This window comes from Triturus cristatus, chromosome 11 (genome assembly GCF_964204655.1).
Source record: "Triturus cristatus chromosome 11, aTriCri1.1, whole genome shotgun sequence".
NCBI classification, from domain to species: Eukaryota; Metazoa; Chordata; class Amphibia; order Caudata; family Salamandridae; genus Triturus; species Triturus cristatus.
In genome coordinates this window covers 387,509,079-387,526,914 of record NC_140594.1, presented here as the reverse complement: position 1 = coordinate 387,526,914, position 17,836 = coordinate 387,509,079, and the positions used below count along the sequence as shown (strand labels likewise).

At 45.6% G+C, this 17,836-nt stretch overlaps 1 protein-coding gene across 1 annotated transcript in view; it reads left to right on the top strand.

Moving 5' to 3' along the window:
• Positions 1-488: 488 nt before the first annotated feature.
• The window catches only part of LOC146784241 (uncharacterized), an 85,127-nt gene continuing 67,779 nt past the window's right edge, over positions 489-17,836 (top strand). Inside the window, exon 1 of the mRNA XM_085634737.1 lies at positions 489-1,728. Within this exon, the coding sequence (XP_085490863.1) occupies positions 1,684-1,728 (45 nt within the window). The 5' untranslated portion in view covers positions 489-1,683. The remainder of the gene's footprint in view (positions 1,729-17,836) is intronic.

Here is a 17,836-nt window from a genome sequence, read left to right as displayed (position 1 = left end):
TTCCCTTGTTGTTCAATAACAAAATTGTACTACTGCAGGCCGATCCATTGCATTTTTGATTCTGGACTCACTCTTGACACTACAGAGTTGGACACCATAATGACCAAACCATACTCGCAGTCGGTCAGTAGGATTGGAGATGGTTGATGGAATAACTCGGGCATTTCATGAAGTGGCCTAAAAGGTAAACAACAACTACACCAGACCTACATGTAGTGGTGGTATGACTGACAGCGATGGATTGATTTTGTTATTTAATTTGGAAAATGCTATGTTGCTGGGTATGTGTGCTCAGTGCTGTTTGGCTCAAAATCTAATCTAAGTGGAGGTTGGGTGGGCGGGCCTGCTCCTGTTGTTGTAGGTTATTGCTGGAAACAGAGTAGACATGATTTAGCCATGCCGCCTCTGAAAGTTTTCTTGTTGCACTCCTTCGTAATTTTCTCCTTGATTGTTCAATATCCTTTTTGTCTTTACATCTACACTTACAGGCCGGCTTATACCTTGTTTTATACTGGGAAATACAACTCACATGTACCTTACCAAACCGCATCCCACAGACAGGCACCCAAGATGACAGGCGGACACTCTAAGGAAGGACCAAGAGGAATGCCAAGTTGCAACCCCCAATTTGACCATAATTATAGTACCATCATTTCATTTGATCCATTTTTTTCTTCAATCATTACGTCTGTGTGTGTTGTTGTTTATTATGTTTGCTTATATTTGACTCCTACAGATATTTTTTAATTTTCTTTGCTAGCTTTAAAAGGAAGCCCGGTACACCAGAACATCAAATGTATGTAACTTGTTTCTTTCTGGGGGCAGACAGGAAAGCAAATGCATAATAATAATAATTAATAATATACTGCTGCCCTGTACTCCTAGTCTAGTACTACTCATCAAGTAAGTCATCATTATGCATGCATTTCCTTTTTATCCCTTAATAGATTTATGATGGTCGGCTGCCAAGATTGTGTGTTGTCCATGTGTAGTTTTTCTCTTTGTCAAACCTTTCCCCAAACCCCTCTTCCCAACCATTCATCCAAACCTAACCCTCCTTCCCCAGGCTGTCTGATATATATTGAGGTGTGACTAAATTACATTTGCACCAATAATGATCACACACTTGCTGGGGCAGGTGTGGTGAAAGCAACCCTAACTCAAGGCAGGGCGAAGATCTTCTGCTCTATATATATATATACACACACAGACACATATATATATACACACACACTTCACTATAGCACACACTGGTGATATAGGTTGCCCACCCATGCACAGTATTCGATATTCAAATGTATTTTCCAGAGTAACATAAAGAATCCATCATAATAATATAATTGGTTGCCAGCATTGAGTCACCAACCATCATCCTAGTTCCAGCACTAAAGGTTACAAAGGCGCTTGTCCGCTTCATCATCGTAGCTAGAGTCGACTTCAGTTTGTAACTTATACTTGGCTAGCCCTCCAGGCATTCTGGTTTATTCTACTCTAGCATTGCTTATCATCATCATGGTTTCTTGTTTGGCAGTCTTCTTGTGTACTGTACTTCTACTACTTGTTCCCGAGTCTCCCTCAGGTGACTGACTGTCTCATTTTCTTTTTTTTGCAAATGTTACTGTTAGTGTCTACTACTACTACTACTACCACCACCATGGCACCTTGGGAAACCAAACCATCACCATGCAGCCATTGCTTCGCCTAAGTATAAATAAACATCAATCACAGGTAAGAGAAGAAGTTTGGGGGAGGCATAATTAATAATATGGAAATTAATTCACACACCCACACCCATGTGAGTCTATAGGGGTTTTAGTTGCATACTGCATAGACTAGGATAAGAGACTGACAGTACTAGTAGGACAAGTCACAAGTGAGGGTACCGCATCTATCTGTTGGTGTGTTACACTATCATCAGATTATTTCAGTCAAAAACTGGCTGTGGCCCTGAAGCAGCAAAGGAAGCCATGTGAAATAAAATAGTAACCCCCCCCCCCCCCACAAAACATTCACATCATATGTAAACTAAATAATTTATTCCCCTAACAAATAGACTAATGAAAAAAACACAACACCTGACCCGACACTCTCTCTAACCCCAACCATTGTCCATAAGAGTCCAATGCCCATTCCATTGTCCATAAATAAACCCCAACTTTTCGCCAACGCCCAATTCCCACCCACCAAAAAAAGATGAAAAAAGGGGCAAGGTGACAGAGTTCTAGCGGGGGGCTCGCCGGTTCTTTTCCAGGGCCTTTATCCACTCCTTTAGGCGTGCCATCTGGAGGAGCATGCGGCGCTTAAATGCCTTACAGTTGCATGCACAGCATGGGCAGCAGTGTTCAGAGAATAAGTGTGGCAGGCGGCTGCGAGACCATGGTGCCGTACCACCGGAGGCACTGGGGGGCCTGGCTGGGGTCTGGGGCATTGGAGGAGGCTGCAGCTGCTGCCGCTTCCTCCTCCCCCTCTGCCAGAACCACCAGCTACAGATATTTGGTACAGATGCCCTCCAGCTTCCGTTGCCAGGCCATGGCTGCTAACTCTTTCCTGTTTGGTGGTGGTTTCGGTTGGGAAGGAGTAGCTATATGAAGAAAGAAAAAAGACAATTGTAACCAATACTTTCAGCAAAACAGTAACACAAAATTAATTATACACATAAAATTATAGTGGCCCAGTAGCACTAGCAAGCACAGTACATAACATTTGTGGTATCCTCCCACTTCCTCGGCATCTAACATTTGTGGGAGTTTCAGGCATTACTACTAGGCACTATGAGTAGACAAGTCTTCTTCTTCTTCTTCTCTCTCGCTCCTGTTTAGCTAAATTAACGTTGTAGGCATGCCAGCTCAGTCAGCTTGTGCCCTAGACAGACAGACTTGTTTATTTACAGCTGTCTGCAGGTAGGGCAGCTGTAGTCTACAACTGCACAATTATCTTACTTTTCTATTATGGCCATAATCTGTTACATCAATGGCAACTGCTCAATTTCACTTTCACCCTGACTACTACAACAAGGCAGATGATATCTGATCCGAATGATCATTGATTATATATGGGACGACATGAGGTACCTTTGATTGTGTAACCAACCATGCAGCCGATAGGCCACCCATGGCAGGCTAACATGGTAAAAAATGACATAGGTAGGGATTGGGCCTCGGATTCGGAGGGAGGCGATTGATAATGGGTGGGTATGGGTACATACATACACAATATATATATGCTGTGCTTGCAAACTACTGTGAGTCAAGGAAGTATTCTGAAATACAACCTTGAATCAAAAACCTTGAAAACAAAGTCCTTGTTTCTCTTCCCAGTTATTTTTCCATTTATATTTGCATTGCTCTTCTAGCATTATATTTGTTTTAATTCTAATCTTATTCTATTCTTCACCCATGGCTTTGCTACTGTGGCACGGTTTATTTTTCTTTTACATTGTCTTCATCCAGTGACAGTCTCCACCTATGCTATGATTGAATACCATCCAGGCATCCATCCATTTCAAGTAAACATGGCTATCATTCTTCTAAATCTCTGAACAAACCTTTCACCAACAACATATATTTGTAATTTTTTTTAAACCACAACCCATGCGTCCTTCCTTGCTTGCCTTTGAGTTTGACCCATCAAACCACCCGGAGGATTCCTATCACCCATACAGTTTCATCCACCCAGCCAGGCATCCTTTCTTTCACCCATCCTTCAACCACCCATGCATCCGATTACTCTCAGTCACCTATGCATCCCACACATCCTTCTCTGCCAGTCATATATTACATGTCACCCGTCCTTTCTCCTTCCATCCTTCTTTCCCTTTTCGTTCAAGCCATCCATCAAGGTCGTCTGACTCTTAGTCTTCTTCATAAAACTTTCCCAGCTGAGTTGAAGTCAGATAGAAGAGGCCTTTAGTTACTCAACTCCCGCCATGAATGCTATTGCTAATGCTATTGCTAATGCTAAGTAAAGGGTGTCTTCTTCAACCGTTGTTCACAACAACTTAGTCTCTCTCAACAGTACAGTGTATACCCTTGCAGCGGCTGTGTATTGTCAATAAGTAAGGAATATAGCTTACCACCGCCCGCCACTCCTGCTGGCTCACCCACCCCCTGCAGCAGCTGCCGCTTCTGCTCCCTCTTGGCTGGCGTCGCCTGCCCTCCTGCTGGCCTTGGCACTGGTGGTTGGTAAACCTAGAAAAACATTACACACTTTTTAGATGCCAAATACGCCACCTATTTATTTATTTTCACTAGCAAGATTGAAAATACAATACATACACCACACACATCACTAGTACAAATCGGGGACTAGAGTTGAGTAGGCAGTAGTAAGTCCTATCCTATCCAAAATTGTTAAATAGTTGGTTGGGCATTTTGTTGGTGGCAATTTTCAAAAAGCCTCTCAAGAAGAGGATAACCCAAAGGACTGGACTCAGTGGCTAGAGCTATTGGTGAATCTGAGTTTTAATACTTTTTAAAAAGAAAAAGAGTGGCCAACTGGGCAAGCTACAGACAGACTAATAGTAGTACAGAGTCTGAGGCAGTTAATTGATGTAAAAAAAACTGACACTAGAAATATAATAACTAAGTAGGTAGGTAATGCAGAGATAGCAAGAATTTAGAAACAAATAGATCGAAGAAGATTTGGTAAAAAATAGAATTAGGAAATGGAAATAATAGTTTGAAAAAATAAGGTGCAGTAAAAGATAGGGAAATATAATCATTAATATTAAAAACAGGAGGACGTACTGGGGCCAGCAGCAGAGCCCGCTGTAGAGAAGCGATCCTGGCCCTGGGAGGCATCTCCAGCTCCCGCGTCAGACCCCGTCGTCTTCTTGCCCCTGGATGTTGATCATGTAAGATATAATAAAGAGACAAAAATTGATTGGTGTGAATCAAATAAAATATTTAAAAAAACGCTCTAAAAAGATTTTTTTGACAGGAAATGACAATTGCAATAAAATTGACCTATCTAATCTGATCGACTAGTAGCATCACGATCGTGGACCGTCTAGTTATTTTATTTATTAATCCAGTGTTCCATTCCGATTCCAGAATCCTAAACTTAAGTCCTACCACCTAGCCCACCTATTCCAAAGACATTGGAATGAATTGCCAAAAATTATATATGCTTCTTCTAAGTTCTGATCTCATTCACAATCATCAATGAATCAACCCCCTTTGACCGGCCAATTGTTCACTAAGTCTGCCTTTCCATTTATTTTAGTCCTCAAAAATGCATAGATGGACGCATGCATATTGCATACAACAAATTGTTGGTTGGTTGCTGCTGATAAGTTGCTCTATTACTCACTCACTAACAAACTACAAAAGGTTCTACTATGGACGGGAGTCAGCAGCACGTGATGGAGGACGCGTCATGCCATCTAATACTAAGTAACTAACTATAATAACTACCTACCTACCACCACTATCTTCGTGACAGGACAAATGAAAGGAGTCTCTCTAGCATTGCCTAACTTAAGTTCTCTAACCTCTCTTACATAATCAGCCCAAGCGAGCGCAAAGTTGCAAACAAGTAAGATTAGTAGCGCTAAGCACCTGTCTAGAAGAATAACAATCACATAATATAAGATTTTTAAACGTAACTTACCTGCATGTAAGCAGCAGCAGCATTCTTGCTATTTGGGAAAAAATTATATTCACAAGTATACAGAACAGAACACACAAAAAACAGGATGTCAGACCACCGGTAAATCAGCTGGTTGTGGGTGCGCAGGACCTCAGAGTAGCGAAACACTGCCCGGTGCACCCTCGCCCACCAGCGGTAATGCTCCTGGATCCCAGAGCCGGGGCCTGCTGCCAAGGTTATGGGGAGGTGGCGCTGTACAAGAAAACACAAGGGCTGCTATTTCCACCTCAGAGACAGGGCCCGGGATCCTCGGTGCACTACTCTTTGCCATAGCCTTGTCCTTAGCCTTAGCCATGGTTCCGAGGGGGCGAGCGGAAAAGAAAATGTAGTGGTAAATCATAAAGTCAGGAAAAGAAGCAGGGAAGTAAAAAAAAAAAGCAAGTAATAGAAAAACAGTAAACAAAAACGCAGTAAAAGTAGAAATAAAACGCAAAATATACACTTAGGGAGAGAGAGTCTTGTGCAGTTCCTATAGAAAATATACAGGATCTGCACGTTTAGACAACATACACTGTAGGATTGGTGTCAGACGAGCTCTAATCACCCCCACTGGGTAGGTTAGCTCTTCTGTATCAGCTAGTTCACAGTGCCACCATAATCTCCTCTTATCAAGGAGAGAATAGTTTCTGGCAACCTCAGAACATGACAACCCTGATCCCTCAGGACCGTGGAAACAATGTACTACCTCTTACTCAGTCACTCGAGCCTATTTTGTTTCTTTCAGAGAGATACACCGAATAAAACAAGCTGGATGTTTTCAATACTCATTTATTGAACAATTGTTATTCTGGTGTAGAATAGATGTGCTGCAAGAACCATTATTCAGTATAGGATATACATGATTAACAGTACTATGAAAGTAACAGGATGATATAGTTCTAACATCTTACTAAAATCATGAATACATTCAAGTATATAAAACACATGATAATAAAAGGTGCGTACTCCTACTATGCCTCCCTATCTAGATGTACCTAAATGTACCTAGCATGGGTGTAGGTGTTAAGCCAAGAATTCCTCTAGGATCTAGTCAACCCCATTACCTTAAGTGAGACTGTGGGACCCTGTTCTGGTCTCGAGTTGGACACGCTGCGAGGGATGTCTTCAGACCACTGCGAGCTGTAGAGTCTGTATGCAGGAACCTCAGAGTCTCTGGTCAGTCTTGATCTCCTCTATCTATCTTAGCAAGATGTGATGTATATATACCTATAGGTCTCCCCAGGGGTCTTACCTTGCTGTATGACTGTGTCAGCCTAAGGATGACATCGGGCATGAACTTTGTACATAGATTTTATACAGGAGGTGGCAGTCCTGCTATGCTTCCAAGAACCCTCATGCAAAATGTATGAGATTTAGAACTAGGGAAAACCCGTGTTCTGAATGCAGTGTAATATCTAGGTAAAAGGTCAGTCCCTGTAAACCGTGACAATTGTAATGTAGGGAGAGAATATAGGTGAAGGGTAATGAGTTTATCGAGGCCTATATTATACTACCTATATGCAATATAAGAAGAGGGATAGATAATACATTAAAATGATCAGAAAAAAGTGTAAGAAACAAAGGATTAAAAAGACTGTAGAGGGATAAAAAAACAGCCCCCAGAACCACACAAAGAGTAGAAAAATGAGATGGCCGCACCCTTTGGCGACCCTGTGGTGAAGTTCCCGCGATATTTCCCCCAAACACTCAATCCGCGTTGCCGAACGTCAGAAACGTCTCGCGAGCATGCAGAACAAACAACTCTGCATGCTCGCGGAACTGTCTGAAAATGTAAAACAAATAACGCCTGCGGTGGGGTGGGAGATAGGGACAGGAGCACCAGGCACAAGGGGGAGGGGCTGGAACATCTCATGCACTTGGCAGAACAGCATTGTAATGCAAATTAAACAAGAGGGAAAGAGTGGGGGAAGAGCAGAGGAAGCACAGCGGCCGTGAAGCGGCACCGCAAGGGAAACACAACGCTCAGACTTTGCCTGGTGAAATTTAAAACAATAGTCTCTGAGCCAGGAAATAAAATGGGACAGGTGGCAGAGTACAATTCCTGTGGCAACACTCAATGGAAGTTAACAATTGAGAAAAAGATGGGATAAAAGTGAAGCATTATCCAATTAGAAGCAATGTGTTTTTAAAGAACAATGACAAAAGCCAGTCAAAGGCTGGAGGCAGGCTTTCTAAGTGCACAGAGTGAATACAACATGTCTTGCGAGTCAGCGCATGTGTTGCTGCGCTGCCTAGGCTTGACCTAAAAAGGGGGTTACAAGGGATTCTAGCTTGAAATTCAGCTGGGTTCCAATGGATGTAATGGCAGAGGCTGGGCCTCCAACACACTTCCCATAAGGCAGCCATCCAGCCAAACCCTAATTGAGGCCAGAGGGGTATGAGTAGGCTATCTGGTTTTAGGTTTAAACCTATAATAACTGATAAAACCCCACCGAAAGGAAAATAGCCATCACCGGTATAAACATATAAACACTGAAAAAACACCTTAGCAACCACAAACTAAGTGCCATTCAAAGAAAGGAAAGGATGAGTGAAAGAGTCATTTTTATTTCTACATGAAGGGGCCAATACAATGTAACTTTGTTATACAAGGCAACAGCAAGAAAGACTGGGCTAATATTAAGCTGCTTTAGTTTTGTTGTTTAGGGATGTCACTAAACATTGTCTCTTCTTCCTTCCGCTTTTTACAGTTCTATGGTCTTTGGGCTAAAGATGCAGTGTTTCGAAGCAAGTTTTAGGTCTTATGTATTTATTTTAAAAATGGTAGAGAATCAGGAAATATCAAAATAATATTTGATATTTTGGCTACATTTGATTTCACTGATAGGTAAAATGGCTGGTTTCATAAGAATCTTTCCCAATATGTACCATCACATTTACCCATAGACAGAGAATGGGTGAAGTCATTTGATACATCAGCCCCGTTTCTAGCGGGTCTGTATTGATTGTAGGTGAATTGCCAAACACCCCATGCTTTAAACTTTCAATGCCAGGTGTAGTGACAGTTATATGTGAAAAGAATGCTGTCACCAAGCATCTGAGATGGTGGTAAAAATATGACACCAGACGCTGGTAAACATGGTACGCAGTGTCACTTGGAATGCTGCTGGAAAACGTTCCTACCAAGTTCAATAAAGATTGTAGTAATATTTTTGTATTTGCAGTAATTCAGCCATGTACATGAAAAATGTGTATGATGACCTGTCAAAATTGCTACCTGAGCTGAAGTGCTTCCCTGTAAGAGATCCTTGTCACTTGGTAAATGGTATGCTGAAAGCATCTTTACAATCTTCAGAGTTAATGAAGAATGGTATTGAGTTTGTAGTCTATTCTGGTACACTGTTTCGTTATGCCCGGGAACTAAAATGAAAATATTTCCCATTTTGTGCTTTGTGTGGCATCAAAGAAAGAGTCATCCTAACTGTGCCATTTGGCCGGTGGTTTTCAGTCCTAGAGGCTGTGAATGCCATATTATCTATGTGGCGACCTTTTATGGAATTATTGCTTAGTGATGACGCCAAAGGCAAGAAATGTGATAATCTTCGGTCACATATCTAAAGTGATGTGAAAAAAGTACAGTCTACTGCATGCTTTGGTTTTTACAGAATTACATAACTGCTGTAGTGGACTTAATCAAAATACTACAGTCTGAAAACACCCTTGTCTACTTGGTGTAGATGTGAAACATCTCCTTGAGAGTAAGCTGGGCAACATTTTTAGTGACTTTGGCACTGCAACATGCTCCATGTTAAACGCCTTGCCACTTGGTAAGCTAAGAAATGTTGAGGAGCAATTCAGGAAATGTTCATTTACAGTCTATGGGAAATGGCTTGCAATGATGCATAGAAATGTCCCTTCACCAGCCATGGCATTTGAAGTTAATGAGACCTCAATGAGGTACTCTGCACAAGTTCTAGATCCCTTCTGAATTTTCTCCAGACTTTGAAAAGTAATGCTTCAATTATGACCGCTTCAGTAACTGAAGGCATATGTGCCCAATTCAATGCATACACTGCAGAACATGTCCTAGACAATCACAAAATTCAGGTGCACCAGTATTTGCATGGAAAGCTATGTCGTTGGCCAGAGTTAGCAAATTGTGTACTGGCTGTTTTGGCATTGCCCGTCTCAAGTGCCATTGTTGAGGAGACCTTTTCACAGATAAACGTTTACATAGGAAGGAAAGAGCAATCGTGCATGACCAAAGAGACTCTAAAGAAGTATTGTATGGTTTACTACAATAAGTCTGATTTGTAAAAATGTATTTGGACCTCCTATACACTGTACACACACTGTCTATACACCATGCACTATCTGTGCAGAAAGCAAGTAATAATTAAAAGCAAAACATTCCATAAACAGCTGCAAAAACACTGTTCCTGTTGTTTTTAATGGTGTGAAAATGTGTATCCACTGATAACCACTCTTTTTTTAAGGAACTGAAAAAAACCCCACCAGAATTTACCAAAAATAGAAACTGAAAACAGGAAAGCCTAGGTATGAGCAGTAAGTGGGAGGTAATGGAAATTCCTCCCTTATCTGGAAGAGAAAACACCCAAATGAATTATTCTCCTACACTGGGTTTGCATGCTTCAGGAAATATACTTTCAGGGCATTTTCCTCCAAATTTTGCACTTCCTATGGAAACTGTTAGATTTTTAATTACTTACCATGTATAAATCTATCAGTTGACCCTCGTATTTTAGCTGAAGCCCTCATGAATGCTGTGACAGGCATGCAATGTCAGACGTGTACATGACATTCATACATTTAACAGTATAGTCCTCCTGATGTAAGAAAAGGTGGGCATACTTTAGAGTGTGAATGAAGTAGTGTTCTAAAGGAAATTATGCTTTACCATTCACAAGGCCCCTTTAGTTATAAGTAAGGGTGAAAACAGACAGTCACTGCCAGTAAGACTGACATCTAAATTCAACTTCATATTCATAAAGGTTGGCATACCTCCACAGAGCCCAGGTGGAAATGCATACCTTTTGGCTTGTGCCAGTGGTCTAACCGTGAGATCCCATCCATTGCCATCCAAAAGTGAATGTATTTTGATGCTTCCACTCAGGAAAAGAGAATGAGGCTTGGAAATTAACCCAATCAACTATGCAAGGAATTGATAATCTACCATTCTAACTTCAATCCATGAAAATTTAGAGAACTTGTTATCAGAAGTCTTACGGTAGTGTTGACAAGTAGGCAAACTGGAAATGTAGTTGCTCTAGTGTGCATTGTAGGTTGTTTTAACCACCTTCGCATTCTAAAAGCAGCCAGTGATTTCGGTAAGACAACATCCTTATTATATATTGTGCAATTCAGCTTTTAGATTTGTATCTCCTCATTTCTGATGGATACATCTGCCAGTGGATTCCTCACATTGTGAATATCCCCTGCGCCAGCAACATTCGGAAACATTTGTAGCAGTCCACGCCGATGAGGTCGAAGACGACGTCACAGAGACACGGCTCCGCTCGCGACTCCGCTGACGTCACCGGCTCCATAAGAAGACCTCGTCGGCGTGATGACGTCAGTTCCCTTTTTTCCGCGCCGTCGACGCCAACGGATTTCGGGAATTGCTGTTGGTAGCTTCACTGTTACTTTGTGTTTTTTCTGTTTTTCTCTGTTTCTCTTTCGAGAAATATGTCGACAAGGAAGTCGGGCTTCAAGCCCTGTCGGGAATGTGGCAAGCACATGTCAATTACAGACCCACATGAAGACTGTGTTTGGTGTCTCTCGTCCGACCATGATGTGGATGGTTGTTCTTGTTGCCGGAAGATGAGTTCTAAGGCTCTTAAAGAAAGGGAGGCGAAGCTTTTCATCGCCAGGATGAAGAAAGAAAAGAGAGGAAGGAGAAAGTCCAAGTCGAGGTCGAGGTCGGTGTCCAAATCGACTTCGGGACATGCTTCGAGAGGCAAGAAGCATAAGAAGAAGAGGAGACATTCTTCACGGCATCACTCCGATAAGAGTTCGGCTCCGAAGTCGCCGGCTCGGAGGGAATCCGTGTCTCCTTCTCCAGTCCCGGCCTCACCTCTGGTTCCTTCTTCTCCGGTGGCTTCGCTGGCTCCGGCTTCATCTCCGGTTCCGGTGATATCCCCGACGCCGGCTTCATCTCCGGCTCCGGATTCATCTCCGGCTCCGTCCCCGGTTGAGGATCTTCCAGTCCCGGGTGAGCCTGCGACGCCGCTTATTCCACCGTCGGCGCCGGTAGGCCCGAGTCCGGTGATGCCTGACCAGTACCCTGCCTTCCCTGGACCGGGTCAGGACCCGTCGCATTATCTGAATGCGATGTATGGGGTGTTTTCGAGGGCCATGTATACCACTGGTGCAACTGCGGGTCCGATTGGTCCAACGGCTTTTAACTTGGAAGTGCCACAGGTCTATCCTCAAGCTCCATTCATGCTGTTCTTTCAAGCGACGCCGTCTTGGCATCTGCCGGCGCCGAGGACGTCGACTCCGTTTCCCTCTTCACCGGCGCCGGCTCGACCTCGTTCGACGCCGGCTGCTCCTCTGTGGATCCACGTTCGACGCCGCTGCCGGCGCCGTCTGATTCGAACACGGCGCCGCCAACGCCGCTGGTGCGGATTCGATCCAGAAGGAAGGCACAGAGAGTGGTGGATGAAAGGAGGTATCTTTTGGAGAAAGCTGAACCTGAAGAGGGAGAGTTGGTTGAATCTGATGAGGTGTATGAGGAGCTAAAGGACGCAAGTGGTTTGGATTTGTCTCCGGAGTGGGAGATCACTCCTCCATCAGATGAGCCCTCAAAGGATGCAGCACCGTATCATGCGGTTATTAGGAAGGCTGCAGAGCTGCTTGATCTCCAGTTGCCAACTACGGAGTTTAAGTCAAATATATTTACTGAGGTATTGCATTCTCCTACGGCAGTGTCAGAGCCATTGCTTCCCTTCAATGAGGCTATTGTTGACCCTGTTTTAGAGGTCTGGCGTAAGCCTTTTTCTGCTCCTGCGGTTTCCAAGACTGTTGCTAGGAGATACAGAGCAGCCGCAGGGGACCCTGAGTTTTTAACATCACACCCTTCGCCTGAGAGCCTGGTGATTCAGGCAGCTTGTTCGGGGAAGTCCAGGGGTGCTTTTCCTCAGGTGCCTGGTGACAGAGAGGCTAAGAAGTTAGATCAGTGGGCCAAGAAGGTCTTTTCATCGGCCAGCATGGCACTTAAATCGACAAATGCAACTTGCCTCTTGGGACGATATGTGCATGCGCTTATGGATTCGGCTAAGAAACTGGCGCCGAAACTGTCTGAGGAGGATAGGGCTGGATTCAATGAGATCTTGTCGGATGCCCAGGCGGCTGCACGCCAGGTGATCCAGAGTGGATTGGACACGGCGGATTCGGTGGCGAGAGTCATGGGATCTTCTGTCGCCACCAGAAGGAGTGCATGGTTAAGATCTTCGGAGTTTTCACAGGATGTGCAATCGACTCTTTTGGACCTGCCATTTGATGGTTCTGGCCTGTTTGGCAAAAAGGCAGATGCTGCTCTGGGGCGATTTAAAGACAGCAAGGTGACAGCTAAATCTCTGGGCCTGCAGTCTCAGTCGAGGGGGTCTTTTAAACAATATAGAGGTTTCGGAAGGACATCTTTTCGAACCTATAGGCAGACCCAGCAGCAGCAGCAGCAGCAGCAGCAGCAGCTAGGTTCCTCGTCTAGAGGTTACAGAGGAAGAATCAGGGGTCGCTCACGTGGCCGTCAGCTCTCCTCCTCCTCTTCCTCCTCCTCAGCCCCTCCCACCACCGCAAAGCAGCCCTAGATCCACCATTCCGGATCTTGCTGGTTCTGTGGGGGGCCGGCTTACCCATTTTCTGCAAGATTGGGAGTCTGTAACTACAGATCTCTGGGTTCTGGATCTTGTAGAAAATGGGTACGCCCTTCCCTTTCGGGAGTTCCCTCCGAATTACCCTCCTTGTCAAGGTGCTTGCTCGGAGGACCACCGTCTTCTCCTACAGGAGGAAGTCCTGAAGCTGTTTCAAAAAGGTGCGATAGAGGTGGTTCCAGAGCAGGAGAGGGGTCGGGATGCTACTCCCGGTATTTTCTGATTCCCAAAGAGGACGGCAAATTGCGTCTGATACTGGACCTCAGAATCTTGAACTTTTACCTGAAACAGGAGAAGTTCAAGATGCTCACCCTTGCGCAGGTTCTTCAAGCGCTGAATCAGGAGGACTGGATGGTGTCGCTCGACTTGCAGGATGCGTATTTTCACATCCCCATCCTGAAGTCGCACAGGAAGTATCTCCGGTTTACGGTAGGGTCGCAACATTATCAGTTTGCGGTCCTTCCGTTTGGTCTTACTTCGGCACCTCGAGTCTTCACGAAGGTGATGGCAGTGGTGGCTGCCAATCTCAGAAGGTCGGGGGTCTCGGTTATCCCTTATTTGGACGACTGGCTGATCAAGGCGGAGTCGCTGGAGAAGGTGCTGCGTCATCTGCAGGATACAACTCAGCTGTTGTACAAATTGGGTTTTTCGATAAACGTGCCCAAGTCTCACCTGGTGCCCTCTCAGTGCAACCTGTTCATAGGTGCGGTACTGGACACTACTGTTTGTCGAGCATTCCCTCCTCCTCAAAGGATTCTCGACATACAGGAAATGATTCCTTTATTTTACAACGGAGCGGTCGTTCCAGTTCTGAAGGCCCTTCGCCTGCTCGGTCTGTTCGCCTCCTGCATCCTGTTGGTCAACCATGCACGCTGGCACATGAGGGCGCTCCAGGGGTGTCTCCGCAAGCAGTGGTATCAGCACAAGGGAGATCTCAGGGATTCTGTGAGGATCTCCAGAGAAGCTGCAGCGGATCTATCTTGGTGGAGCGTGGAGGGCAATCTGTCCCAAGGAAAGCCCTTCCATCTACCTCCATCGGTGACAACAGTGATAACGGATGCATCCACCTTAGGGTGGGGGCTCATCCCGGGGATCTGGAGATCAAGGGTCTTTGGTCTCCAGAGGAAAGGTTGCTTCACATCAACCTTCTGGAATTGCGGGCGATTCGTTTGGCGCTCAAGGCCTTCCTCCCTTCCCTTCGCGGTCAGTCTGTTCAAGTCCTGACGGACAACACTACTGCGATGTGGTATATAAACAAACAGGGAGGAGTGGGGTCTCTTTGTCTCTGCAGAGAGGCCCTGCGTCTATGGTCCTGGGCTCAGGACCATCAGATTTGTCTAATGGCAAATCATCTGGCCGGGGTGCTGAACGTACGTGCGGACAGTCTCAGTCGGCAGTTCTCAGTGGATCACGAGTGGAGGCTTCATCCGGAGGTAGTTCGTCACGTCTTTCGAATGTGGGGGACTCCTCGGGTGGACCTGTTTGCCACTCACGAGAATGCTCACTGCCCGTCATTCTGCAGTCTCCAGTATCCGATGCAGGGAGCATTGGGGGACGCGTTTCAGTCGAGTTGGAGATCTCGACTCCTTTACGCGTTTCCTCCCATACCCTTGATTCCTCAGGTTCTGAGGAAGATTCGCCAAGACCGGGCCCAAGTCATATAGATCGCCCCGGATTGGCCAAGAAGGGTGTGGTATACAGATCTTCTCCACCTCTCCTTGTGCCCTCCGCTCCGTCTCCCTCTGAGGGCAGACCTCCTCTCTCAGTCGGAGGGGCAGGTTCTACACCCCCACCTCCAGAGCTTACACCTTCATGCCTGGAGATTGAACGGGGCAATCTGAATTATTTCTCTCTCCCACCAGATGTGGTGGATGTTATTTTATCGGCCAGGCGACACTCCACCAAATCTATATATTCATATAGGTGGTCTAAATTTGTGTTTTGGTGCGGAGAGAGGTCCATTGATCCCTTGAAGGCCCGTCTATCTAACATTCTACAGTTTGCCCTTTCACTTGCTCAGCAAGGCTTTGCTGTGGCTACTGTGAAAGGATACTTATCGGCTTTGTCGGCTTTCCTTTGTTTGCCGGATCAGCCGTCATTATTCAAATCACCTATTGTTCTTCGTTTTATAAAGGGCCTTACAAACAAGTTTCCTCCAGCTCCTTTTATTATGCCTCAATGGGACTTAAACCTTGTATTAACTTAACTTATGGGTTCTCCCTTCGAGCCCTTACACAAGTGTCCTTTGAGGCTGTTGTCCCTTAAGACGGTATTCCTCATTGCAATCACCTCGGCAAGGAGGGTAAGTGAGCTTCAAGCTCTAAGTTCAAAACCCCCATTCTTGACTGTTCATGCTGAACGAATGGTACTCAGGACCAGGGCTGCGTTTTGGCCTAAGGTGGTAACATCTGGGGCAGTCCATTACCCTTCCTTCTATCCTCCCCCTCACCCTTCCAAGGAGGAGGAGCGGCTTCACCGCTTGGACCCTAAGAGGGCGGTGAGCTTCTACCTGGACAGGACAAAGGACTTCAGGGTTGATGACCAGCTCTTCGTGGGCTTTGCTGGCTGCAGGAAAGGTCGAGCGGTGCACAAGCGCACCCTTTCCAGGTGGATTGTCTTGTGCATCAAGATTTGCTACTCCCTGGCTGGTAAGGAACCTCCGGAGGTTTTGAGAGCTCATTCCACTAGAGCAAAGTCTTCCACGTCTGCTTTGTCTAGGGGTGTTCCTGTGGAGGACATTTGTAGGGCGGCAACTTGGGCCTCCCTCCATACCTTCGCAAAACATTATTGCTTAGACACCGAGGTGAGGAGGGACGGACACTTTGCGCGATCCGTCCTTCAGGACTTTCCGGTATAGAAGGGTGGACACCCTCCTCCGGGAGTGGGGACTGCTGTGGAATCTATTCACAAGGTGAGGAATCCACTGGCAGATGTATCCATCAGAAGAACAAGTTACTTACCTTCGGTAACGCTTTTTCTGGTGGATACAGTATCTTCCTGTGGATTCCTCACTGACCCACCCGCCTCCCCGTTGTCCATCCTTCTATACCTGTAATTCTATTGATGGTATTTCAAATGTGTTTTGTTACTGTCAAAGGCATTATGTTATTTCTTGTGCCTTGCTATTTATTCTCCACACTGTGTGTGTTGCTTTGCATATCATTTACTGTGTATACTCTGTATATATTGCTGTCGGTCCGTCCGTGTGCCTCGAGGGCACGGAAAAAAGGGCGGAACTGACGTCATCACGCCGACGAGGTCTTCTTATGGAGCCGGTGACGTCAGCGGAGTCACGAGCGGAGCCGTGTCTCTGTGACGTCGTCTTCGACCTCATCGGCGTGGACTGCTACAAAAGTTTCCGAATGTTGCTGGCGCAGGGGATATTCACAAGGTGAGGAATCCACAGGCAGATACTGTATCCACCAGAAAAAGCGTTACCGAAGGTAAGTAACTTGTTCTTTTCTATTCTGCCGTAACTATGATTTTATTAGTGACCCAGGAAACGTGTCCATTGTCTTGCACCTCATGTCAGGCCTATATTGCTGTTATGAAGGAGACCCATTTTGGTCCATTAAATCATATACAAGAAAGGTTTATGTACATTGTACATCCTGAACCGTATTATTTCAAGCTGCTCTCAAATGCGACGATCATGGGAAAGGAGGCACAGTAAAGAAAAGTAAATCCTAAGGGTCACAAAGTGTGTTCAAGCATGGATTGAAACTAGGTTCTAATGGTCAGGGCCCCATAACTAGTTTTTGCGCCAGGCCACCCAAAATCTTGTGACTGGCCTGCATTGTCTCTGTTTACTTAACAAAGGGCATCATTACAATGTCGGGCACTTAGTGGACTGGAACCCGCTCGACCATAGGTCGGCGGTTCCGACCGCACAATTTGGATGTGACCGCCCTCCGGGCGGTCAGAAACATCCATTTTACAATGGCAGCTTGTGCAGTGGGCAGAAAAGGCTTGCAGCACAAGCTGCCATTGTAAAATGGATGCTTTAAACATCCCTGCACCATGTGGCAGGCTCCCACTGTGTGGCAGATGCCACACATTGCAGGGATATTTAAGGCGTGACTATAGGTGCTCTCCAGGCCTCATAGCGGAGGCTGCGGAGGGACGGGGGCCCGGCTAGGTGCCCCCAAATTCACTTTCTGACAGCCTTTCCATGTCGTAAAGGCTGTGGGAAAGTGCCACCATAATCCTGACGGCTGAGCCGTGGCTGGCTCCGCTGTCATTATGGGAGTATGATGGCTTCTGATGGGCTCCTTGAGCAGAGACGTTTTAATGCATGGGCAAAGTGGGCTCTGGCCCAGGGCCCCAGCCTTTCAGGGGGCCCCCTGACAGTTAGC